At 35.2% G+C, this 26,752-nt stretch overlaps 2 protein-coding genes and 1 pseudogene across 2 annotated transcripts; all 3 read left to right on the top strand.

The window, feature by feature from the left end:
- Nucleotides 1-2,339: 2,339 nt before the first annotated feature.
- LOC110705222 (thioredoxin domain-containing protein 9 homolog) lies at nucleotides 2,340-5,903 on the top strand. The gene is made up of 4 exons (XM_021883080.1): nucleotides 2,340-2,572; nucleotides 2,655-2,930; nucleotides 5,096-5,254; nucleotides 5,325-5,903. The coding sequence occupies exons 1-4, from the start codon at nucleotides 2,549-2,551 to the stop codon at nucleotides 5,502-5,504; spliced, it is 639 nt and encodes a 212-aa protein (XP_021738772.1). The 5' UTR covers nucleotides 2,340-2,548; the 3' UTR covers nucleotides 5,505-5,903.
- Nucleotides 5,904-6,146: 243 nt separating this feature from the next.
- On the top strand, nucleotides 6,147-13,379 carry LOC110705223 (annotated as a pseudogene).
- A 28-nt stretch (nucleotides 13,380-13,407) lies between these two features.
- Nucleotides 13,408-26,720, top strand: LOC110705220 (pentatricopeptide repeat-containing protein MRL1, chloroplastic-like). The gene is made up of 19 exons (XM_021883078.1): nucleotides 13,408-13,728; nucleotides 14,949-16,164; nucleotides 16,295-16,523; nucleotides 16,783-16,846; nucleotides 16,994-17,138; nucleotides 17,232-17,347; nucleotides 17,646-17,774; nucleotides 17,879-18,052; nucleotides 18,169-18,333; nucleotides 18,905-19,045; nucleotides 19,928-20,027; nucleotides 20,747-20,855; nucleotides 21,058-21,149; nucleotides 21,954-22,044; nucleotides 23,079-23,310; nucleotides 23,845-23,937; nucleotides 24,733-24,781; nucleotides 25,796-25,889; nucleotides 26,361-26,720. The coding sequence occupies exons 1-19, from the start codon at nucleotides 13,408-13,410 to the stop codon at nucleotides 26,617-26,619; spliced, it is 3,819 nt and encodes a 1,272-aa protein (XP_021738770.1). The 3' UTR covers nucleotides 26,620-26,720.
- Nucleotides 26,721-26,752: the final 32 nt, after the last annotated feature.

The raw sequence follows: 26,752 nt of genomic DNA, 5'->3' as shown, positions 1-26,752 counted from the left end.
GGCCGCATTTTGCCAAATTCGGGTACCCGATTACCCGAATTAAAACTTAAAAAAAAAAAAGAAAAATTCGCTCTCAAACAGTCAAACTCCTCAGACCTCAAAGCCCAGCCTCCTTTCACGAAATTAGGGTTCTCAATCTCCTCTCTCTCTCCGCCGCTCCCTCTCTCTCTCTCTCTCTCTCTCTCTCTTAGGGCTCTGTGTAACTGTGTTCCCGCCTTCTTCTTCCTTTAAGAATTAGCAACAGTAATTTTTCCGGCGAATTTCCTCAAAGTTTCTGGAATTTACCTCATCTTGATACTGCTGACCTTCAGGATAATCATTTTGAAGGTACTCTGCCTCCTATTATCTCAAATTCGTTTAATTTATCAAGACTTTTAATTTCCGGCAATAATTTCTCGAGAAATTTACCTTCGGAAATTTGTGGATTGAGGAAATTAATTGAGCTTTTTTTGGGTGAGAATCGGTTTAGTGGAGGGTTGCCGAGTTGTATAACGGATTGAAAAGATTACAGAAGTTTGCAGGGGAATATGTTTTCCGAGGAGTTTCCGATGAATGTGAGGTCGTGGGTTGATTTGACAGATTTGAATCTGGAATCAACAGGTTTTTTGTAAAAATAAATCAAATTACAACAGGATTTTTATTTTTTTATTTTTTATTTTTTATGCTAAATCACAGCAAGTATAAATACATAAAATTAAGTAAAAATTTATTAAAAAAAGAGATTTGGGTACCCTATATGTCCGACCCGAATAACCCGGGTACCCGAGATATTCGGGTCGGGACATGAGACAGATTGTCAAGTACCCAAATTTCCGGGTACTCGGGTTTTCGGGTACCCGAAAACCCGGGTACTCGGATTTGAACACCCCTAGTGCCACGTGGCACGGCGCTCGATCTCATCCATATGTTTTCCATTAGATGTCAAATGTCTTCAATTTATAATAAAATCCACGGTTTGAAACATACAGCCTCTAACGGTAAAACTAAGCGTCTTATGACTCATAAATTAAAACGTACTTTAATGCAATCCCATGTAATGACCTGGGGTATTGGCCCAAATACTAGTTATGTTTTTAAAATGATACTCTTTTCTTAGGGCTTGTTCTCATTGACTAAACTCAAATGAACTGAGCTGAACTAAACTGAACCGAGCTGAACTGAATTGAAATGAATACTTTATAAGAGAAGGAAATTAGAAGCTGAACTGAACAATCAACGTAAGAGAACAGACCCTTACTTTATAAATTCAAGAAAGCTATATCACTTTTCTCTCAAAAATTTATCATAGTGTTTCAAAAAGGGTGAGCCTCAATTCCTCATTTTGAGTACAACATTTGTTACTCAAATGACATAAATTGTTACTAATTATAAATTTAACAATATTTTATTATTTTTGTTGCTAACTCATCCTTCTTCCTTCTACCTTCTAATCACCACAGCTACCCACCATAATCACAACCACTAACTTTCTTTCGCCATCGTCCTTTCTCATAGCCACCGTTCTCCACCACCGTCCTTTCTCACATTCACCATCTTCTTCATCCTTTCTCCCAGCCGATCTTCACCATCTTCGTCCTTTCTCAAGCCAATCTCCATAATAATCCTTTCTCACAACCACCATCTTCTTTGTCCTTTCTCCATCTTCTCCGATCTCCACCCACATTGGAGCAAAATGAAAACCCTATGATTTAAGGGTGAAATTAACGACATGGTCAATCCCAAATGGAAAAGGTGACCATGTCCTCCATTGAAACTCTTTCAATTGAGCTTAATTTTCGTAGATAGGTCAAGTTCAGCCACGACGAAAGTGATGATGGTGGTGGTTGTGATGGTTGAGGTAAAACGAGGAGTAAGGAGAGAGAAAGTAGAATGGTAGATATGAAAAGACAAGAGTACCTCTTGAGTACGAGTAACATATTTTGTTACTCATATTGGGTAACATGGATTTATAAAACAAAGAAGAAAAAAAAATTATCATAGGTCATCTAAAGAAAAAAATCAATTTAAAGAAAAAAAAAACCCTACCAAGTCAAAACTTCGACTTGTCGAGAAGGTGCTCTCCTTTTTATGTGGAGGTGTCTACTTAGATGATTGAGTCGAGTTTAGTTGGATCTAGTTAGGGCCTGTTCTCATACGTTGAAATTCAGTTCAGTTTAGTTTAATTCAGTTCAGCAGTTCAGTTCAATTCAGCTCAGTTCTGTTCATTTCATCTCAGTTCACTTCAGTCAATGAGAACAGACCCTTAAATCAAGTCTAATTCAAGTTATAATTAATATGCTCATACAAGTTATGTTATAAATCAAGTTACTTTTCAATTATGGAGTAAGTCAAATCGAATTGGTTTTTAACGCCTCTCAAACGAATTCAAAAGGGCTTTAGCGCCGAGTCAATTGAGAGTGAGCAAGTGAGAAATCTATCTTCTAGACTTCTACTACCGCACCTAATTTTTCTCTCTTCATTTCTCCCAATTTCCAGAAACAAAAAAACCTTCTTTCTACAATTCCCGGCGTAATCCCAATTTTCCAGACAAATCGATCGATAAATCAAAATGGAAAACCCTAACGTTCAACAGGTACGTCAAATTCATCCTCAATTTCTCAAATCTATGAATCAAATTCATCACTATTCTAAGAAAATTAATCAAATATCTGCAGATTTTGGAGAAGCAAGTTCTAACAGTGGCGAAAGCAATGGAGGAAAAGATTGATGATGAAATCGCAGCCTTAGATCGCCTTGAAAGCGACGATATCGAAGTGTTGAGAGAGAAGAGGATTCAACAGATGAAGAAAATGGCGGAGAAGCGTAGCCGTTGGATCTCTCTTGGCCATGGCGAGTATTCTGAGATTCCGTCTGAAAAGGATTTCTTCTCTGTTGTTAAAGCCAGTGAACGCGTCGTTTGCCATTTCTATCGCGAGAATTGGCCTTGTAAGGTAAACTATTATCATTTGATTTTTAATTTTTTTTTATTAATTTATTAGGATGCTATGTTTATGGAAGTATATTAGATCTAATATTTGTTTGATGTAGAGGAAAATTAGCCTAGAAAATAGAGATTGAGGGTTTAATTAAGGGTGAAATTTTCTGTTTGATGAGGTTATTATGCACATTTTTTGAATTAAATTGACTATTTGAGTATGGTGATGTAGAAGGAAAATTGTAACCTTTGATTGTATAGAGCTGAAGAATTGCGGTTGTTTGGAATTTTGGATGTCATGGAAGAAGGAAGTAGATCTGGTTTTCATAATATTTAGCCTATTTAATACGAAGTAAAGAGTATAGTGGAAAACAACTTGACGGGTGGTGTTTATATTGATTTCTTGGAAAATCACTTAAATGTACCATAATTATAGCTTGGTTATTCCTGCATTTCGGGGGATTAGTCGAATATTTGAGTCGGGGAAAATTATTGGAGTTGTAGATGATGAGGTCTAAATCTAAAAAGGCTTGGTTGATCCGCTGCTATTTGTTAACATTGAGGGAAGAGTAGAGCAACTTATCTCTTTGCTTGGTCATTAAAGTGGGGAGACAACTGAACAGTCATCTATTTTTGGGAACTAGAGTATTAAATTTAGAAATCTCAAAGAAGACACTGAGAAGATTATTCTGATGTAGTTTTACAAGAGCTTAAATTTCGGCATTACATTGGTGAAAATCTGTTGGAAGTTTCACTCCATCGATATAGAAATCAGGGGGTCTGATCTTATCTCTGCCTATGATTGTGGAAATTAAATAGCAATTGGTACTCTACATTTCTGGATTGATGAAGTTTGTAATTTTTTTTTGAGGAAAATGAAGTTTGTAAATAGATAGCTCTAATATTATTGATTTTTTCTCGACTCTCTGAGTCCGTGCTTACTAACTTAGGTCTTTCATGGTATTAGCATGGCTATTTCCTATTGGTATGGATTTCTTGCCTAGGCTGATTAGGGGAATTTTTTTAAAAATATGATTTTCTTATTAACAAGGCCATTTTTTAGGAGTAGTCATATCTAACCTGTTAGTGCATACTCTTTTAAGTCTTTTTTCCATGTCAAATGCAGTAGTAGTTTACAAATTAGGTATGTGAAGCAGTGAATATTGAATAAACTGAATATGGGGCACAGATTTTTAATTTGTTGTTGGCAAAGTTGGTAAGAAGCTTGAAACTGTTAACAGTTGCAATTTTTTATGAACTCGGCCAAGTTTTCTAAAATTTAGTGGAATTTAGGATGTTGAGGAATTAATGAGAAATTTGCATGTTTATGTTGTTAAGGTTAGTAGTGTAGCTACATGGTAATTGTGGTTGGATAATGGTAGCAGCCCGTAAGTTGACCATGATATATAAGGCCAAGTTTTAGTTTGTTATTTTTGATTTTTGGAGGGAATGAATAGACTACCTCGAAAGTGGCTAAATTCTCAAACTTAGGGTCAACTTCTGAAAGTTCTATATTCTGGTTCATCTGTTTGTTCTTTGTGGCTTGTGTAGTTATTTTTAATTTGAATTTTGCGGAAACCCAGCATACAATTTGTTTAGATCTCTTCCAGTGGGCGTATGTTTTGAGCTTCTCTCAGGCATGGTACATGTGAAAGAGTTCCTGATTTATTTTGTCTTTTGATGAAGTTAGGAGGGATTGAAAACAGAACAGCCTTTGATAATAGATTTGCTGCTGTCTGTATCTTAGGTCAGACTGTCAGAGGCTTGACTGTAGATATTATGGTTTTTCCTTAAGTTAATTAAATAAGGTACACACTGTACATCACTCGAAGACAGGCATATGATTCTTTTGAGGGAGTCAGACTTTCTTCCAACGGCTGTAGTGCTGTACACTTTCAAACATCACTTTGGGTTCCTTGTGCCTTTGTGAGCTTGTAATCTCTCATTTGATTCGACGTTTAGGAACTGGGGGAGAAAAGATCCTAGTAATTTATTGTTATTGATGCATTTAGGACTAATGGAGTCAAAGATGCAATCCTTTAAAAGAATTCTTTGATTTGAGGATGTCATGAATTGCAGAAGAGATACTGAGAAGGATATACTTCGTACTATCAGGGAAAGAATTTTGGAGTTGCATAGTAGTGGGAGTACTTCACTGATATATGTCTATGTCATGTGTAGGTAGTGGACAAGCACTTGAGTATTTTGGCAAAGCAGCATATTGAGACTCGCTTTGTAAAAATTCAGGCTGAGAAAAGTCCATTCTTAGCCGAAAAGCTGAAGATTGTTGTCCTTCCAACCCTTGCTATTATTAAGAATGCCAAAGTTGAAAACTATATGGTATTTATCTGAATCCTACCATCCCTTGCAACAACTCTTGCAAGTTTATAATATTTTTTGTTAATTTTAGGTTGGTTTCGATGAGCTTGGTGGCAAGGATGATTTTAGCACAGACGAATTGGAGGAGAGATTGGCTAAGTATCAGGCTATCATCTTTGAGGGTGAATCATCTGTAAAGTCTTCTCGGTCTCAGGGGCATACCAGAAGTGTGCGACAAAGTGAAACCCATGATTCATCAAATTCTGACTAGAAATATCTGAGCTGCCAGCCCTTTGGAGGCCTAGGTCACTTAGTTTGTCTTCTTGATTTCTTGGCAATTTTGAATTTGGTAGTGAATGCGGGAGCAGAGCGCATGGGGTTGGGAAGGAGAAAGAGGCTTCATATTTGGGATGTAGTTCTTTCAGATTTTGTCTTGATCAAGTGGAGTTAGTATTATATATTGTTCTTTTAAGTACAACACCGAGCTGCCTAGAGCCTCGCCCCTATGTTAGCTATATAAATATATCGAAGTACTTTGTAGTAAGTAGTCCACTCATTTATATCAATAGGCTACTTGCTAAGTTGCTAGTACTGATATGTAAGCATTTGATATCTCCTCCATTTTTATCATCGAAGTACCTATTAATCCAAGTTGAAGAGTTTACGACAATTTTGACTGTTTGGTTTGTAAATTACTAAATTTAGTACTATAGTGATTATTTTACTTATAAATTTTCTGATATGCTTTGAATGCTTATATGTAAGTTAACAATGACCAACTGAAAATGTTTGTCGTGTTAATAGAAAAATCTCAGTGTGTTTTGAGCCTTGATTTTTGGATTGTGCTTTAATTTCTTCGATTTTCTTAGCTAGTTAACTGAATGGATTAGGCATTAGTTTCTGTACAATAATACTTCATATAAAATTAACGGTCAAGGAGTATGGAGTATTTCAGTACTTTGGGTGAAATGTTTAGAAAATGTGATCCAAGATGACACTAATTTATCTAAATATATATCATCCTTCTCTAATACTTGGTACTTTACAAAATAAAGAATATTTACTCCTTTTCCAAACTTTTGTTTGCGGAAATCAGTTTGAATGACTTTGAAAACACGTTTACATCGGCAAAGAAGTTAACTGGGGTAAGGTATAAGGTCCTGCTGGTATCATATCCTTGGTATTTACTCTGTTTACTGATTCTAAATGCTTAACTTTACTAATAAGCCGGTAACTGTGAAAATGATACGAAGCATGTATTCTCAAATAAGAAAACTGTAATTACCTTTGTATCTGTATCTATTTGTATGAGTAGTTTTAACAATATTAGGGTATGTTTAGACAAAAGAATTTCAGTTAAGTTCATATATTTTTTATCCATACAAATAAGATAGATGAGCCAAACAGAGCCTTAGTTCAAATCATACTATCAAGCGCGATTATGCTATGGACGTCCAGTATACTGGATGGTGTGGAGTTGCGGACAGTGTGTTTTCTTACATAGTGGTACTGTATTTAATTCTTTGCTTAGCTTAGTATTATTAAAAAAAAAGAAAAAAGAAGAGAGAACATTACTTTTTGGTGTTTTGGCATCATGGGTTTCTTACTATGAGAGGAAAGGAAGGTTCTGTTTTTCTCCAATATATAAATCTGGTACAATATTGGTGTTTTTAATTCCAAGTTAATACTTTTTTTTTTATGTTCTACTATATAACTCCAAAAGATTAAAAAACAACATTACTGCGAGCTTACTGTTCTTCGTGTATTGTAAAAATGACCCAGTAGCAAAGGATCTAAGCTACTTCAACATCTGAACTAGTCATTCCAAGATTAGTGCCGGGTAAGATTGCACATCCATATGAATATATGATTAGAATCTATAGTATGAAGCTTTTATTTGCTTTCGTTTCATGTCAGCCTTAATTACTACCTTACTTTTTGCATGATAATAGGAAATATCCACTGAATTTATGAATAGGAATATGCAAGTTTGTATAGAGATAGAAAAAGAAAAGTCAATCGAAAGAAGATTAATATGAGATGTAGTCTTGGAAGGAGTATATTATTTTGTGAAATTTAGTAGTGGGGTAATATATTTTAATATTGGTGTTAGTGGGTGTGGGTTGTGGATTTATGTCAAATGATTTTTTTTATGCTTCATTACTTTTCTGATGATTCTTTATGACGATTTATGTTAGCTGATCCCAAATTATTAAAGTATTTGATGATAATGTTTTATTGTTGATGTTAGCGGGTTGTGGAGATCGTTACTTTTGCTGGCGGGGGTGTAACTTTTAAAATTGTTTTCATAGAAATACGAAAAAAAAGGTGAGATCTATAATATGCGAGAAAAATAATAAAATGTGATGAGTCCTTTTCTTTTCAACTAAATGAAAAAAGTCAAAACTGTTGCACTTAAAAAACGAGAATAGTCCAAGCTAATTAGTCTTTTTATTTACATGTATATAGATAGGTACGCTAGGGGCGATCACACGAAGAAAAGGTTGTCTAATAAGTAATAAGTAATAATGTACTTTTAAGTAATGGCAAATTTATACAGAGGCAAATATGATATGATGCACTATATGAAGTATGTGCTGTAACTAAGAATACAAAATAATAAATGAAAAAAAATAATGGCAGCTCTAAATATGTTTATCTCATTAGCATGAATTATAATGCTCAAAAGGAATTATGCTTCTCCTTCTTTTTTTTTTTTTTTTTTTTTTTTTTTGGTGTTTAGAGAGCCCCAAGGGTGGGGTGAGATTTGATCCCAAGATCTCCTAGAATTATGCACCTTTTTGATAACAAGATCTTTTTTCCATCAATTAATTGCTTTCCTAATATGTTTCCCAAAAAAAAAAAAAAAAAAGAAAAGGCTTTCCTAATGGCTAATATACCATTGGTACCTACTTTTATGAATTCATGTATATTGGAGATATTAAATGACTTTCTAACTTCTGAACAATCCATTTTACTGATTTTCATGGAGAACTTCATGTTATTATTGAATTAAACACAACCAGCTAAGTTCTACAATAGCGTAATAGATGGTGTTTTGTTCCTCTGTTTTTCTATTGATCACTAGTTCACTACTTTTATTAGGACTGCCAAACACCTTTAGAATTATAGTACTGCGTATTAGTTTATTTTATTTATTTTTTGAATAAGTAGCACTTATAAAACTCTGATGTGACCAACTTAAAGCTAGGATGGCTGATATCCAATCAGCTGCACAGTGGCTTGGAAAATTGGTTATTGAGGAAGCAACATACTTATCCAAGGTGGAATCCAAGGTGAAAGAGCTACGAGATGAACTTGATTGGATGCATTGCTTTCTGAGTGAGGCAGATGCAACCAAATATGACAATGCCATGGCCCGGAGGTGGGTTCTCGGATCAGAGAATTTGCCTATGAAGCTGAAGACACAATCGAGAAATTTCTCATCGACGTCAATTTTCAGAGCACAAGGAGAAGAGACATTGTGGGCCGCATGAAAAAACATACAGCTTTTTTGTGGAAATGTATATCACTTCATCAGATCGGATCTAAAATTGACTCTTTGACGCAGCAGATCTCTTCCCTGACCACTAAGCTGCAAACTTATGGTATCAATCTTAAGACGGGAGAAAGCTCATCCTCTTGGATATCGAGACACAGGACTAATTTCACCAGTCGTACTGAAGAGAAATTCATTGACCGGGAAAATGATTTGGATAAAGTGGTAAATGAGTTGGTAAGGGAGACAAAGAAAAAATGCAGAGTTGTGTCCATATGTGGAGTTGCTGGTGTTGGAAAGACCTTTTTGGCTAAGAAAATTTTTCAAGACGAAAGAATCAGGAGACACTTTGAGGCCTTTGCCTGGGCTTATGTTCCTTATCCATGCCAGAGCTCAGCTGTTCAGCAAGACCTTCTAAGCACCCTTACCTTCAAATCAAAGGAACAGATATCTCAGATGGCTGATACTGAGCTAGAGGTTGAGCTCTGCAAGGTTCTGCGTAAATACAAATGTTTTGTTGTGCTAGATGGCCTTTGGGGAAGTGAGGTCTGGGATAGTTTGAAGAAATCCTTTCCATCTGCAAGCCCTGATTTTCAATGCAAGTTATTAATCACAAATCAGCTAGAAGAAGTGGCAAGACATGTACATCCAGGTGCCAATATTTATTACTTGAAATGCTTGGATGAGACTAAGAGCAAGGAGCTCCTAAAAGAGATACTCAAAGACAATTTATGTGGTATATCTGGTATGAACCTCAATCTCCTTGTTTCTATATGACTTTTTGACAGGCTATTTCATGTGGTATAAACTCAAAATATGTTTGGAGTTGCTTTGAATAACTTTGTTCGACTTTTCGGACAATGTGCAAAACAAGACTGGAGCAACATTTTATCACTTGCTTTGTGGCTGCTTTACCAAATGTTGGTTATTTTTTATTTTTTATTTTTTTATTTTTTATTTTTTTTTACATGGAGCCTACAATTAATATTTAATACTGTCAAACATCCTTTTAATCAGTCATTACAAACAAAAGACTCAAACAAGCAGATGACCTATACAAACAACTAAAATTTCCTGTCATAATTTAATTTTCTCACTTTCCTTTTTCATTTTTCCCAATTAAGTTTGTCTGTTCAATTGAGTTTATCTACTTATGAGCTTCAAGCCTCCAACCATGTTTCACCTATATTATTTCTGTGAGTGTGTGTGTGTGTGTGTTTTTTTTTTTTTTGGGGGTTCACTTTTAAGTTTCCTAGTTTAGGTGATTAAATTGGAATCCTCGGGATGAATTCTTTACCCTGTTTGTCAATTACATTTGAAATTAAAACTAGATGATGAGATAATAGGTACCAGAAGTTCATTTTGTAGAACTAGAACTGTAATGCTTTCTAGAATTTGTAGGATATGTAGAATTTTTAAATCGTATAAATTATGAACTTTTCTTGGAGTATAGGGTTTTGGTGCACCCACAGCCATCCTAGACTGATTTCATATTTCTGTTAGTTATAAATTGTTAACGTTTTAGCTTCTGCTGCCTGAACCTTACTATTTCTTCAACTGTTTGATTTCTCGTCAGGACAAAAAGATCTTGAGATACAGAAGGATTCCTCGTCAGAACAAAAAATTCCCGACAAAGACAGCATTATGGAAAAACTTCTCAAATTCTGCGATGGCCTTCCGTTGTTAATTTCTATGCTCGGAGGAGTATTAGCGACAAAGAAGTCACTGAAGAATTGGACAGACGTGGAACAGCATATCAGCTCCTACGCCGAGATTCACCACCAGGTACCAAGGTGGAAACTAATACAAGAATTGAGCTACTATGACCTTCCATTTCAGCTCAAACCGAGCTTCCTATATTTGGGTTATTTTCCGACAAATCTGGAGATACCGGCAAAGAAAATTATTCGGCTGTGGGAGGCAGAAGGTCTTGTTTCCTCTAGCAATGATGAAATTTCAGAAGACACGCTCGAAGATGTTGCTGAAAAATGCTTGGCTGAGTTGGTAGAAAGGTCGCTTGTGCAGGTTGGCTCCAGGGGCTTAACTGGAAAGGTAAAAACATTTTTTGTCCATGATATTATGCGTGAATTATGCATTGAGAAAGCAACACAAGGAAATTTGCTTAGTATAGTTAAAGTCGGCTCTGAAGAGAATCAAGCCGAAGGTAAATCTTCCAAGTCCCGTGAAGCTTCAAAATTGGAGAAGAAAAAATTTCGTCGCCTGGCCATTTACTATAGTGGCAAGTCGTCTGAGAAACTTCCCGAAGATTACGAAAAAGCTAAGCACATAAGGTCTTTGTTATTCTTCAATACACTATCAAGTGATGATGTACTGATACAGTTAAATGAGTCAGTTCTGAGCAAAGCATTTAAGCATTACAGATTGTTGAGAGTCCTTGATATCGAAAATATTGAAATGCACAGCTTACCAGATGAAGTTGGATTCTTGATTCACCTTAGGTACTTGAGCTTAAGAGGTAGTTTGGTTTCCAAGTTGCCTTCAACAATCAAGAATTTAAGGTGTTTACAAACCCTTGATTTGCGTGTTCTTTCATTTGTTCATGTGAAAATACCGGATGTGTTGTGTAAGTTGGAGCGGCTGCTTCATCTGTACTTGCCTTCAAAATTATTCAACCTCCGCCACAAAGCAGCTTATCTCCAACTTGAGGGTTTAAAAAGCTTAGAGACACTCTCAAACTTCAGCAACAACTGTAGAGCAAAAGATGTCGAAAAGCTTTCCAACCTACGAAGATTTGCCTCCTGTGCTTTTCTTTCTAATGATGACAGCATCAAGCCCCTCCTATCTCCGGTCTCCAACTTAAAACACCTTGAACGTGTGTCACTCAAGCTTGAAGGTCAAATATTGAAAGGATATTCTGAAACACTTGCAAGCTGTAGGCTCCGTAAATTATGGGTGAAAGGGGAGGTAGAGCAACCAATTTCAGGTATTAAATTTCCTGAAAAATTAACCTGGTTATCTCTCCACAATACCAAATTCCAGTTTGATCCTATGGAAGTCCTTGAGAAACTGTCTTCATTGAAGAAGCTTAGTTTAAAGCATGCTTCTTACGTGGGGAAAACTATGAAATGCTCTAACAAGAATTTTCCAATGCTCGAGTACCTCACTTTAAAAGGCCTGGTGAGCTTAGAAGATTGGACAGTAGAAAAAGAAGCTATGCCTAATCTGTCTCTCTTGAAGATCAATGGTTGTCTGAATCTAAAGAAGCTACCAGATGGCTTGGAACACGTTGAAAACCTCAAAGAATTGGCGATTTCATACATGCCATATTCATTCTTTGATAGGAAAAGCCCCAAGGACTTAAAAGAATGGTCTCAATACCCTATAGTAAAACATGTTCCGTGTATTAATGTTTCTTATGTCCTGAATCTCGAGGATGAGGTGCCCATTGAAATGCCGGGCTGCTGTCAAGGTAATATTACTTGCATTATTATTATAGAAAAACTCGATAGGAATGTAATTAATAATGACCCTTTGTGCAGTGACGAAACTTAATTACTGAAGAGATTTGTTGTTGCTTATGCTATGATCAGGTTCAACAAGTCAAGTTCCAGAGATGCAGGAAAGTGTATGCTGTTGCAGGTAGTCAAGCTAATGAATATTGAAGTGATTCAGAAGATATGTATTTTAGTAGAATACTACGTTTATGTCTAAGACCCTGCTAAATAAAGGTAAGAGATATTTTATGGAGTTGTATATGAATAATGTAGTGTGATTTTGTGTGGTGTATTGGTAACATATGATTATTTTATGTTACCCTATGTATATTGCAATGTGTGTAATAAGAAAGGAACTGTGTTAAGTAAAGGATATGTAATATGTGTGTAATAATTTATGATATGATGTTCCCTGTATATTGTAACGTGTGTAATAAGAAAATATACTGAGTATGTTACAGAAGTTTCTAGTTTGTTTGCTTATATCTACCATATTGTCACTAATGAATAGCCGATGTTATTTTGGAGTTTTTTTTTTTACATTTTGAATTATATTTCTCTTTTCACATTGTCCTCATTTCTACCTTTTTATACAAGTATTATTTTTCTCCTCTTGCATTCCTAATATTTTAAGTTTTTAAATAAACTATTACTCTACTGTATTTTAAGTAATATTTTACTTATACAACTACCAATTTACAAACAAATTAAAAAAAAAAAACCAAGTATAAATAATCAAAATTGTGCATTGATATGCATTTTAGTCAATGTGATGCACATATTTTCACCAAAGGTTGTTATATACGTTCAGGTGTACATTCTACCATATTTTTTTTCAATGATTACAGTAAAGGATGATTGTTGCTTATTTAAATATCAAATGAAAATATATTTTCTCACATATTTTGGTAGAGAGATTAATAGGGGTATTAATTTACTCCGTAATACAGTTGTAGAAGTTTGGCGCCACAAAGGATTCCCAAAAAGTTCTAATACTTCTAAAACATCAACTAAACTAACTACCATTTTGGGGATTAGTCCTAAAATCATTAACAATGCCACGTCAGCAAACCACAATAACCCAAAAAATAAAATAAAAATAAAAAAAAGTTCCTTCATTCATCATCATCCAAAACTAGTCTACTACCTCACTCTCAACCTCCATTTCATCTTCATCATCTTCATCCTCATCTCTCCAATTTTCTCTCTCCTCATCTTTCATGGATGCTCTCTATTCTCCTACCACGCAAACCCTAGCCCTAATTCCTCGATTTTCTTCGTCTTCTTCATCATCTTCATCTTCTTCGTCTGTTTGTTTATGTATCTCCAGAATTCAATCAATTCGCAGTGATTTCTTCGGAATTTCCCCAAAATTGAGGCTCAATTCTCGTCGGAAATGCAAGCGTCTTCGCTTTCATACTACTCAAGTTCCCGTCGCTTCGCTGAATTCGGTTCCGATTCTTGCTGTTATCGTCGCCGCTATGACGGTTTCTGCCGTCGCTGTGGTTTTCTCCAATTTTTACTATTCCAAAAGGAGAAAGGTTTGATTTCAGTCTTTCTCTCTCCTCAATTTTTTTGCTGTAAGATTTTGTAATTTTTTGGATGATTGTTGATGTGATTTTTGAAATAATGGTAGTTTTGTGTATTACTCAACTTGTATTGGGTAATTGTCTTAATTTGTTGGAGCATAGATAGAAAAAACAATAATTTTAAAGTAAATTGTGGTATTAGTGGATAAGATTCTTGGAATTGTAGCCATTGAAGTATGTTTTTATGCCGCAATTTTGAAAGCAGTAGTTTATGGATGGCATTTTGAGTTAGTAGTTTGTTGGAAGGAGATTGTGCAATTCTCGATTCTCGGCATAAGATTGCCTGCGTTCAAGTGATTTGCCTGTGTAAATTTAGAAGGGTTTCATCTGAAAAAAAAGGACGAAGTATTGAATGATCGACTTTAAGAGGCAATATGGTTATACTCATTAATAATTTTTTTTTTCTACATACTTCCTGTTATTTTACTTTTTAAATCAATTGATAGCTAATAAGTAGCTAAAATCTTAGTTGCATCTTTTGCATACTATGCATAAGATATGTCCAAAATCTGCTACAAAAGCAAAAATGGATGAGTACTAGATTTTTATTGGTCAAACTCTACAAAATTTGACTTCTCATTTGAGATGGACAAATTTTGGACAGGGAAGAAGAACATTGATGAACAAAAGGCCGGGAAGTCACTGTAAGAGCCGAGTGGGAGGGTTATTTAGGTAGGAACAATTACAAGAGGAAGAAGGAAAATTGTTGATTGTACGGGTGCAAAAGCCACTGAAATAATTGGAAGATGTATGACGATGAAGAAAATATATTTTATATTATTTTTTTTGTTAGTAAACATGACTCTAGGGTTTTCCTTTTTCACCTGTTCTTGTCATTTCAGTTATTTTCTGGTGCACAATAGAAATAGATGATAGATAAGTAGAATTTGAATTTAACCTATAATCTACGTAATAACTGTTTTAGATAACTTGGAATTTATAATTGAGGACCTTTTTGGTAAACATCCTAAGGATCAGAAAACAAATTTCATTTACAGAGTATACATTTCTTTCCTAATCTGCGGTATAGTATTTTAGTGGTTTTTGGTAATCCCTCATAGTAACCCCCCCCCCCCCCCCTCTTTTTTTTTTTTTTTTTTCATTTAATATATACCCTTTATTGGAGTAGGGATGATTACTTCTGATATTTCCCTGTCATTGCTGCTCTATAGGTTCCATCTTCTGAGTATAACCAAAAAGAAAAAGGTACAAGAAAAGTGGGGTTTTATAGTCCAAAAGATGCCGCACATCTTCAGATGGGAAGTTTGAAGGAGATAAATTTTCCATCACCAGGAGAAAGCATCTCTGAGGATAATGTGGGCAGGGTCAATTTGTCATGGAAAGGTTCTTCATCAATACCAGAAGATACAACTGCAATTGGACAAACAGATTTTGCTGATTCTAAATTTCAAGAAATAGGGGCTGTTGCTTCTGCGCTTATGGAGAAGAGAGAAATAGACCTGCCTCTTCCACATACATCTTCTCAACATCTTCAGATAGAAAGTGTCAAGGAGCCAAGTTACTCTTTATCAGAAGTCAAAGAAACCAATATTAATGATAATGAGGGTGGCACTGAATTGTCAAATCAGGATCATGTTGCAACACCTAAAGATATACCAGATGCTGAGTCTGCAGATTTTCTTGATTCTAGTTTTCATGATTTAGGGGCTATTGCTTCTGCACTTTCAGTGAAGAGTGAGGAAATTGGTCTCTCTCTTATAGAGGAATCTTCCGAATACTTTGACGTGGAAAGTTTTGAGGATAAAAATTCTTCACTATCAGAAGTTGTAGAAACCACCTTAAAGGAAAATGAAGGTAGGATCAATTTGTCTTATGAAGATCCCTCTTTGACACCTTTGAAAACATCTGATGCGGAATCAGCAGATTTTCTTGATTCTAATTTTCAGAATGTAGGGGCCATAGCTTCTGTACTTTCGGAGAAGATTGTAGAAATAGGGCTATCTGTTCCAGAGGCATCTCCTGAATCTCTGCAACCACCTGTCAACTTAACTGAAGAATCAGACTCTGTAAGTTGTGGAGTGGAGACTGATTTGAATCTTAATTCACCTGTTAATGTTGATGAGATGAAGGATACCGTGATTGCACTTGTGGATACCACATTCACAAAAGATAGAAATCTTATAGAACAAAATCGCGATCAGGATGATTTCAAACATCAAAAATCTAGCAATCAAGAAAGAACAAGATCTGTTAGAGATGAGCTGTACATGTTTTATGAGAATTCAATTGCATCAGACAACCCAAAGCATTTGCTGGGAATAAATGGATCATCCACTCAAGCATCTCATTTGGTAAAAAACAACTTCCCTGTGACTACGAGGAATTCTGCCCCTAACATGTTGCAAGAAGATTTTTTCCAAGCTGCAGGTTATGCTGAATATATCTCTGGAATATGATTAATTATCAGCAATCAGTTGTGTATCATTACTATATGGCTTGGAGTGTCATGATTGTGCATCCAGTATCTGACTTGTTTTTTAGGCTTTGATTTTTCCAGGCATCAGAGGACACGGGCCTGTCGCATCCCATGCAGGAGGCTCTTTTAATGAGGGAAAAGGCTTGCGGAAAGTAAAAAGAAGTCTAAGAAAAGAAACAAGGGCCCGTTCTTTGCTATATGACCACCGAAGTGTTTCTGATTCTCCTGATGCGACTTCACCTGAAGCTAATAGCCAACACACTATACCTAAGCATATGAGATCTTACAACCGCTTGCTGAAAAGTGGCAGGTATTGATTTTAAGAAGCTTTGTTTCCAAGTTTTGAGATTTCACGTATAGCTGGATGTTGAGGCAAATAATTTGCTTACTTTGAAAATCATTAATTTTGTGACATACTGGTTTTAACAGATAGAATTATGCATAGGTTTTGGTGAGGCTATTAACATTTAATGCCTCCACCTCACTTTTCTGTTGGATTCTTCTGTAGCCTACCTTATATACTTCTCTCTATCTCCATCTTTTCCTGGATAACATATTCTATTTATCAGGTTAAGAGAATGTGTAGAGTTGCTTGAAGATATGGATAGCAAAGATATATTGGATATGAGTAAAGTAAAGTCACATTTTCTTTTACTTATGCTCAGAAAGATTCTATTCTACAATTTTAGATTAGTAAATAATAAAAAAAAAATCCTTTTTTTTTTTTTTTTTTTTTTTTTTTTCTCTTTGTGGTTCTGATCTTTTATGCTTTGGTTTCAGATTTACCATGCTAAGTTTTTTGATTTTTGTCGAAGACAAAAGGCTGTTAAAGAAGCTTTCCGTTTTACCATGCTGATTCCAAATCCTACTCTTAGTACTTTCAATATGCTTATGTCTGTTTGTGCTGCTTCACAAGATTCCGAGGGTAAGCTCTAGCTAAAAATGGCAACTTATTTAGGTTTTTTCTTGATTTTTTTTGATCCACTTTATTGTGATCCAATTATGATTGTGTGTGTAGGAGCTTTTGATGCTTGGCTTCTGGTTCAGAAGGCTGGATATAAAGCTGATTGTAGACTTTACACTACTCTGATATCAACCTGTGCTAAAAGTGGAAATGTTGACACTATGTTTGAAGTGAGTCTGCTTCATCATTATTCTTTTTAAGTTGCTTTTTAGGATTAAAATGAGTTGTACCTTGTATTTTGAGCAGCCTTACTCTTCTTTAGTATAATTAGTCTGTCAGATCTTTCTTCCTTTTCTTGTGGGTAATTTGTTTTTCCTTACAGTTGGTTGTCCAAATTATTATTCTTTTGTGCAATGTGTGTGTGTGTGTGTGTGTGTGTGTGCGCGTGTGTGTGTGTGTGTGTGCAGTGTTGTCTTTTCTTTTCTCATATTGAGTATATTAAAATTCACTCTGGAAATTCTTCATCAGGTCTTTCATGAAATGGTGAATGCTGGTGTGGAACCAAATCTTCATACGTATGGAGCTCTTATTGATGGTTGTGCAAGAGCTGGTCAAGTAGCTAAAGCCTTTGGTGTGTATGGGATTTTAAGGTCTAAGGTGTGTAGTTATTGAATGTTTGGAGATGAATTTGATTATTTTTTGGACTGTCTGTGCATTGCTTCCTCAGTACCTCCAATTGATAGCATACCTATATGCAGTAGAATGTGAAGCCAGATCGAGTTGTATTCAATGCACTTATCACTGCGTGTGGCCAGTCTAAAGCAGTGGAACGTGCTTTTGATGTGCTGGCAGAAATGAGATCTGAACTACAGCCTATTGACCCTGATCACTTTACTATTGGCGCTCTGATAAGAGCCTGTACAAGCGCTGGTCAGGTAAAGAGTCTCTTAACCGTGTTACATTCAAGTTATCGGCCTGCTGTGATTGTCCTTATTTACTACTATGCAAATCAATCATTTTAAAACCCTCAATAACAATCTGCATTTTCTAGGTTGATCGAGTGAAAGAAGTATATGCTATGATGGAGCAATTCGACATCAAAGGCTCTCCAGAGCTTTACACAATTGCTGCTAATAGTTGCAGTCAGACTGGTGATTGGGATTTTGCATGCAACATATATGCTGACATGAAAAGGAAGGGTGTGGTCCCTGATGAGGTAATGCTTGGCAATCTAATGTCTATTTTTTTTTGAATGGATCTAATGTCTAATTTAGATGTAGCAGTTGCCCCCCTTTTTTTATTATTTTTATTTATTTATCTATTTTTACTAGGAAATTCATAATCCTTCCCCAAATAAAAGTCCTTTTTCACCCAACAACCTTATCCTTAAATAAAACTCTCATTTTACCTTAATCTCTTACATTATTAACTTTTAATCAATTAAACCTCACTATCACTCTTTTTTTAATCAACCAAACCCTCAACTCTTTTTTTTTTTCTTCTTCCCACTTTAAATCAACCAAACTCTGCTATTTTTTTTTTGGTCGTTTTTCTTTTTTACCTACTTGAAAATGTGTGCAAGAACAAATAATACTTTTATTCGGGGATGCAGGGAGTACTATAATTCTTTTCAGTGAGCTGTCATAGGGTGATTAGTGTGTCATTCATAGTATTCATCTTTGTTAGTAGTCAATTATAGAAAATTCATCTTTTCGTGCTGTTAGTAATCCTTTCGTCTTTGTTGATGTATTTGCTTAATACACTCAAGCTTCTCATGTTTCATGCAGATGTTTTTTAGTGCCTTAATAGATGTTGCTGGGCATGCTGGTAACCTTGATGCTGCTTTCGAGGTTCTGCAAGATGCAAGAACTGAAGGGATGAATCCAGGAATTATTGCATACAGCTCGTTGATGGGGGCCTGTAGCAATGTATGTATCTCTTACTTTTATTTGATTCTGGTCATTTCAAGCTGTTAAAATCAGTATACATATATCATACGGCATTGCAAAGTTTGTGAGTGGTCTTTGAGCATTAGAAATTTAGAACACTAAGGCTTTGTTGCTGTTGTTGTTGTTGTTGATGATGATGATGATGATGATTAGTGTGTTGGATCATAGCCTTTAATTGATTATTATTTTTTTTAGTTTTTTAAATCTAATGTTCAGGTTTACCAAAGTATCTCTATTTGATATGCCTAACTGCCCCCTGCCCAGAGCTGTAAGTTAAACCAAAATTACTCGCAGATAGATATAGTAAAATATTGAACCGACTAACCACGAATAGACTTGAAATCTTGAAGCCCATGAATAGTAAGTTTAAAATGCACTTCAAACCCATAAATATGTGATTTGACTGAACCATTGACTTGACCTACTAATAGTAGCATAGAATTGCATTTTACACGGGAAGCTGACCATGCCCAAGAAGAAACTGACAAATTTTTATTTTAAATCCTAAAAACACACTAGTTATTGTTACGAAAAAATTTAACCGAAAAAATTAAATTAAGTAATCCAAGCCCTATTCACTCACATATTTTTTTAAAAACTTTACATTGCACGCTGCCTATAGCTTGTAGGATTTGGTTCACAATGGAATGAGTGGAAAAAAAAAAATCCTATCATGGCTCCGGCCAGATGGCTAAATGAGTTTCTTGAAATTTGACTTTGCCATGTTATTTGTTCCCTTTGTTTTTGTATTCTAGGTCTATGTTCCCATTCCAAAAAAAAAAAAAAAAAAAAAAAAGGGTCTATGCTATATGATGCAAAATTTGTCATGATAATGACCCTAATATCTAATACTGATTTCAGACCCAAAATTGGGAGAAGGCACTCGAGCTTTTTGAGCAAATCAAAGCTATGATTATGAAACCCACAGTTTCAACTGTAAATGCCTTAATTACTGCACTCTGTAAGTTACTCTGTCTATATACTGTTTTTGATGTATCTAAATTTATTGTTAAAGGGTAATAAATATATAAAATGCTGAGGCCTTAGGGTTGTGAATTCAAGTTCAATATGGTACATTTCCTAATGTTCTCTTGTTTTGAGTATTCACATTTGCCAATGTATATCTTTGACATTAGTATCTCTAGCAGAAAAATGGGAGCAATTGTAAGATGTATCATTTATTTTAATCATTGCTCATCAGTTTTGTTGAAAAGCTTTAGCAAAACATTTAATGTTCTTCCAGTTTCTGATTTCCATGAACTATGAAACCAAGATTGCAAATTTCATATGGAACTCTAGTGTTAAACTGATAACAACAGATTGACAATAACAACAAAGACTTAGTGTATCAAAATGGTTTATGCAAATATAGGAAACATAATCTCCATAGATTGCTCATGTTTGTTTACTACAAAGCAAAAAGAATTTCTTGCAAGTAGTTAGTGTATAAAATTGGCTTATGGAAAATTCAAAATGGGATTAGTATGATTGTTATTCTATAATTCCAGTAAAGATTAAGGAAACAATTAGAAGGTGAACCCAGCAAATTTATGAACTCTTAACATGAAACACCGTCAATGTGGAAGGATAAAAAGCCATATTACTGAAACTTGTTCCTGACAAATTATCAGGCTTGTGGAGGCTTTTGCAATAAAATTGACCCTGGAATTGTCCACGCAGGTGATGCTGACCAAATGCAGAAGGCTCTGGATGTTCTGACAGAAATGCAGAAACTCAACTTGAGGCCAAATAATATCACTTACTCCATTCTAATAGCGGCAAGTGAAAAGTAATTTCTCTTTTCTTATGTCCAATGAATTACTATATTTTTTGGTGGAACCTTTGTTTAAGGCCCTAGACACAGAAAGTTACTGCTTTGATGAACTCTGAAAATTTGTCTTCAGATCTTATGCATTTGTTCTTTATTCTAGCCCCTGAGAGGCTTCTAGATTCTTGAAAGAAGGGTTTATGATGGTTCTTGTGCTTTGCAGAATGGATAATTTAGAAGTAGGCCTTGCACTATTTTCTCAAGCAAAAGCTGACGGTGTTTCCTTCAGCCATATCATGTGTAAATGTCTTATAAGTAAGTTCAAAAGATTTATTGATTAACTCATTTAAAATTTCTTTGATCAAGCACCTTGGTCCATTCTAATGTATTATTCATGCTTTATATAAGTGAAATGCATACAAGTGTTTTCTCTTTTAACAGTGTATTTGGATTGAAGGAGATGGAGGGAAAGAAAATGGAGGGGTGGAGTATCTTTCATTTGGATACCAAATTAGGAAGGAAGGGAAATGGAGGGGAGAGAAATGGAGGGATTAAATTGTAAGAAATTGATCTCTCCAACAATGGAGAGAATTGGAAGGGAAACTCGTCATTCTCCCCCCCCCCCCCCTCTTCCCTTTCCCTTTCTTCTCCTCCTCCCTTACCTCCCCTTCTTTTCCTCCCCTTTTCTTCATCAAAACACACTGTAAATGTTCTGGCAAATCAATACTCTATCTTGAGTATCTTAAGTGGTTTCTTGTAAAAGGTTTGAGTTTCTTGCAATATTAAGGATATGTACTTTGAAGCATTTGATTATCATTTTTTGTGCTCCCCAAGCTCTGAGTGAATGACTGTGTTGTTTAAGAACCTCACTATGCTCTTGGCAATGATGCAGTTTCTGGTTCGAAAAACATTATCAAACCTTCATCTAGTCATTTTTATAGGCCTTGCTTGTTACCCTTCTTGTTTTATGGGTTTATATGTCTTTATATATTATAAAGCTTTTTGCTACAGAGTGTTTCTTTTTTATATTTTTCCTAATATCTTTTTAAATATATTAATTTATTTTTAACATAAAAATATCTTTGTAATTGATTTCTGTTGCTGCAATGCATCTTACAGAAATGTGCTACCGGAGATATGAGAGGGCTTCTACAATTGGTGAGCCTGTTTTATCTTTTAAGTCTGGACGTCCGCAAATTGACAGCAAATGGTATTCCATCTGCCCTCTATATGTTGATGGATTGATTTATGTTGTGTGCTTATTGTCATCACTTTTCTTCATTTTGACATAACAAAGTGACATATGGCTGAAACAAGTTCCTTTGCCGACTTTTCTTCACTGGAGCTATGTGGCTAAAATTTGTGGGGGGTGGGGGAAATCCTACACTGGATACTCTAATGGAACTACTTCAGTTATTTTTTTTTTAACCAACCAATGGTGAAAAGTTCCAGTTCACATCTGTTTAAGAAATCTTAATCATTTTTTTTCCATTCAAAGGACTTAACCTGCATTGGTTCTTCTAATGGACACTTGACACTTCAGGATGTTTTTTACTAACCATTGGTAAAAGTTCCAGGGCACATCTGGTTTAAGATTTGCTTCTTTTTCATTAAGAGGACTAACCTTCTTTTGTATATATCTCATGGTATAAGGTCACTTGGATGATTGAACTGAAAAATTAGTTAAGTTTTGGTACACATTCTCCCACATATTGAAAGAGAAGCAGTCTTACAGCAACTGAAAGACCCCCCCCACCCTTTTCCCCCCTAAAAGCTAAAGTATTCGAATAAGAGGGATGGTTGGGATATGAGTGTTAGGCATGCGATTAGGGCTACTAGCTCATAACTAGTAGTGAAGATGGAGGGTCTACCTTGGTTGGTCGGTCCACTGTACCCTGGATGGAGGCTTTAAGAAACTTAAAAAGGCCACTTAAATAATTTCCTCAAATGACACTAGATTATCAAACTTGACGATGTAAAAGGAATTCACACTTCAATATCAATATACATACTCTAGCTCCTTTGATTTCTTCTAAATCAGAATTGGCACGGTCTTGAGCACATATTAGTAAAGAGGAAATCTAGGCTGTTCTCATTTAATCGTTTGGCTAAGATTACTTAGTTATATTTCATACGCTCACATATGTGTGGCTTTTTTAATGTATGCTCGTTGAAATGTTGTACGCAGTATTACAAATATTATGTCTAAGACGTTTTCCCCTTTTTCTCTTCTGTTGTCTTCAGGGCATCCTTGGCTTTAATGATTTACCGTGAAATGATAGGATCTGGTTTGGTCCCTTCTATGGATATTCTTTCTCAAGTTTTGGGATGTTTACAGCTACCAAAAGATGTATCCTTGAAGAAGAGGCTTATTGAGACTTTGGGAATCAATGCAGAAACATCAAGAAGTGCAAGCCTCTTTCCATTGATAGACGGTTTTGCAGAATATGACCCTCGTTCTTTTTCGTTGTTTGAGGTTAGCTGTATACTAACTCACCCTTCCATCTTTTCACTACTACATCATGTAGACTCATGCGGTCTTTCATGGATGATGTTTGTGTCTGAATTGATTTTGTTGATATTTTAAACATGATTAGAATTGTAGCAGCACTTCAATTTATATTTTTCCTTCAAACTATACAAGTTCAACCCCCCCCCCTCCACAACAAATAAAAGGTTCAGTCTTCGACAAAGGATATACACTAGGAGAAACAGGTTATTTACTAATTATAACAATTTGCTTATAAGCTCTCGTGTGATGATACACATTATTTGAATCTTTATGTATTACTGTATTAGGGTCAGTTGGTTATAATGGTCTTTTCATATGATATGATATGCATCTAACGCACGTGCCTAAGGTATTGGTTACACTTTCTTATTGTAAAATTTTCAATTACATCAAACAAACTTAGAAGAGATTTTGTGCAGCCCGATTAATCTTATGCTAATTTCATTAATACTTCTTCTCTCATTGAAGATGATATCTGGACTTTTTTTTTTCTTTTAGGAAGCTGCTTCACTTGGCATTGTACCTGGTGCTTCCTTTAAAGAAAGTCCCATTGTAATTGATGCAACAGATTTGAACATTCACGTAGCAGAGGTGAGTCCGCCACCCACCTCCCCTCCCCCTCCTCTGCCTTCTTAGCATTGGTTACATTTTGGACAACTGGGATCTGTAATTTTTTTTTTGAGGGAACCTTTATCATGTTTCAAGACCAGCATGATCACAAAATGAACTTGGCTAAGTACACACAATGTCCATATATATTTATTCATTGCTCTTTGAATCCAAGTGGTTATATGATCTGTTGCCACCTGTTATTTTGGTGGTAGACCCAGTTTAAGAGTATGATGATTAATCACCCATGTTCTGCATTTGAACATGTCTTTGATTATTATTTTCCCAAATTTTCGTTAACCATAATACTTCATCCTTTGATAAATTCCAAATCAACCGAAACATTCATCCATTATTTTTGTCTTGGTATGAAACTGCAGTGTTTAAGGTATTTATATCATGCATGGGGCTTTAATTTTCATTGAATAGTATGGTATCCAACCTGTCCTTGCCTCTCTCTTCAGGGGTGCTCATTAATTGCACCATCTCTTTGCTAGCTCCAGACATGTTCATATATGCTGCTTCTGTTGTTGTCTTGTTCCCAAGTAGACACATTTCTACAGTATAGATATCTAGCACATTGTTTAATAGTAGAGATATAAACTAAAGTACTTTTCAGTCTAGATTACTAATATCAGAATCATGGAATCCTTTTAGCTGCCTGACATAATTGAAATAGGGAATACTTTAGGATTGCTGCTCAATTCTGTTTACTTTTTGCATATCATTCATTCGATGCTGACTGCTAATCAATTCTTGTTCATCATATTCTCTCAGGTATATATCCTAACAGTTTTAAAAGGACTCAAGCATCGTCTTGCTGCTGGTATGATTAAGCTTATCTTTTCTTATTAATGTATTATTGATGCATGCTTTCTATTTTCATCAAGTTGAATTGTCCTCTTTATCTTTTACATGAAACCCTGCTGTGTCTATTATCTTGGTGATCTTAGAATTTTATTTTATTTATTTATTTTTTTTTTTTTTTTTTTGGTCTGCATGTCCTAGTAGATTCTGAATTATTATATACTTTGTATAGTTTTTTTATCTTCAGTCGAACTTGTTCTATTGCTCTGAGCAGCCACCTAATGATGGTCCTTTTCATCCCAATTCTCTCTCACCCGTGTTTCATCAATCTTTTGTAATTTGCTTGAACTGCAATTTTTTGCATATAATTTGTAGTCATGTTGGGATATATCTATTTGATAGATGTATGTTGCAGGGATTTTAGGTCTCTTTTCCCCCTAGTATTCTATCTTCTGAAGTTGCTTTCTGTATACACGAGTTTATGGCTCAGTTGGAGTTAGAACAGTGACAAATGGAAACAAATTGTGTGAATATTTGAATGGAATTTCCCATGTATTGTCATGGTAATGCAATTTTAATCCTCAGCTTGTTGTATTTATTGATAATTCTCAACATCCCTTGTTACTTCCTGATATAGTGGGTATGAGTGGCACAGGAATTATTGTACACATTCTTGGCAGTGTACATATATTAAAAATTTAACATGGACATTCATATCGCAGATTTTCCACCTATTATTAGACAAAAACTCATTTTCGTCAATTGCCCAAAATTGACTTCTACCAATATGAGCCATTGGGGTCCTTGCTTTTTCTAGAAGCTGCTATCTTGGCATTGCCTTGCCAAAATTGCAGAAGTGAGCCTGATCAATAAATGTTGAAATTTCCTCCGTAGAGAGATTACCATATTAGTTTGTCCACTCCACAGCTCTCTGAAAAGTTGCTATTCTATGGCATTAATGTCCGAGTCAAAATATGTTGTAACTGCCGAATGCATAAAAGACCTTGATCGCTTTATTTGAATAATTATGCAGGTGCAAAGGTACCCAGTATAACTATTTCACTGCCTGTGGAGACAACAGACATTACACGTCCTAAAGGAGAAAAAACAATCAATCTCTCTGCAAGGTTAGTCATGCTTTAAGCACTTAAATGGGTTTTCTGAATATAGATTGAGATTGCGTTTGACTGTTTGAGCTATCACGAGAACTACTTATATGGTGGCCTCAAGGTTTATGGTATGCACTGTAGTTTGTACTTTGTAGATTATTTATTGCAAGGAAAGCATTTGCATTGTTTAGGAGAAATACAAATTTATGCTGGAGGAAAGTGTGAAGACGCACCAAATGCAATTTTATATAAAGGATCTTTTTTTTTTTTTTTATTTTATTTTTTTTTTTTTTTTTGCCATATTGTTTGCACAAACTTTATCCAAGCAAGCTTCAGGATTCTCTAAAGGCTCTAAAAAAATGTTTAGATTTTAATTCTCAATCGTTAATACTCTAATGCAATTTTAATTGTGTAGATCTGGCACAACTTGGCTAAATTAAAAAGACAAACATGCTTAACAGCAATTCATTGTGTCATTTCTTATTGCAGGCTTAGTCAAGCAATTGGAGCTTTATTTAGGAGATTACGGCTACCATATCAAGGATCTGAATCGAGTGGCAAAATCAAAATCAATGGATTTGCTGTAAAAAAATGGCTTCAGCCAAAACTTGTTCCTTCATTTACTGGGAACCAGGCACAAACACAAGGACAAGCACAAGCACAAATGGGATTATCTCAATTAAGATTAGCCAAAGAAATCACGCATCAGCAGCGCAAAATTCGTACTGGGAATCTTTCCCTGGACTGATGAAAATCTGTAAGTAGAAAGCCCTATATTTATGAGTTGTATATGAAAATTTTCCGTATAGTTTATCAGGTTATAATGTTATATCCACCAAATTTTGCTCTCCTAACTGCCTTTATATGATTAATCAGAAAAA

The sequence above is a fragment of the Chenopodium quinoa genome, unplaced genomic scaffold, assembly GCF_001683475.1.
Source record: "Chenopodium quinoa cultivar QQ74 unplaced genomic scaffold, ASM168347v1, whole genome shotgun sequence".
Taxonomy (NCBI): domain Eukaryota; kingdom Viridiplantae; phylum Streptophyta; class Magnoliopsida; order Caryophyllales; family Amaranthaceae; genus Chenopodium; species Chenopodium quinoa.
Note: the sequence above shows the minus strand (reverse complement) of the source record. Positions and strands in the feature narration are given on the sequence as shown.

Coding starts and splice junctions, on each gene's coding strand:
- LOC110705222 (XM_021883080.1), top strand. CDS start 2,549: ATGGAAAACCCTAACGTTCAACAG. Junction 2,573..2,654: donor AAAACCCTAACGTTCAACAG/GTACGTCAAATT, acceptor AAATATCTGCAG/ATTTTGGAGAAGCAAGTTCT. Junction 2,931..5,095: donor GCGAGAATTGGCCTTGTAAG/GTAAACTATTAT, acceptor TGTCATGTGTAG/GTAGTGGACAAGCACTTGAG.
- LOC110705220 (XM_021883078.1), top strand. CDS start 13,408: ATGGATGCTCTCTATTCTCCTACCACGCAAACCCTAGCCCTAATTCCT. Junction 13,729..14,948: donor ACTATTCCAAAAGGAGAAAG/GTTTGATTTCAG, acceptor GCTGCTCTATAG/GTTCCATCTTCTGAGTATAA. Junction 16,524..16,782: donor CGCTTGCTGAAAAGTGGCAG/GTATTGATTTTA, acceptor TCTATTTATCAG/GTTAAGAGAATGTGTAGAGT.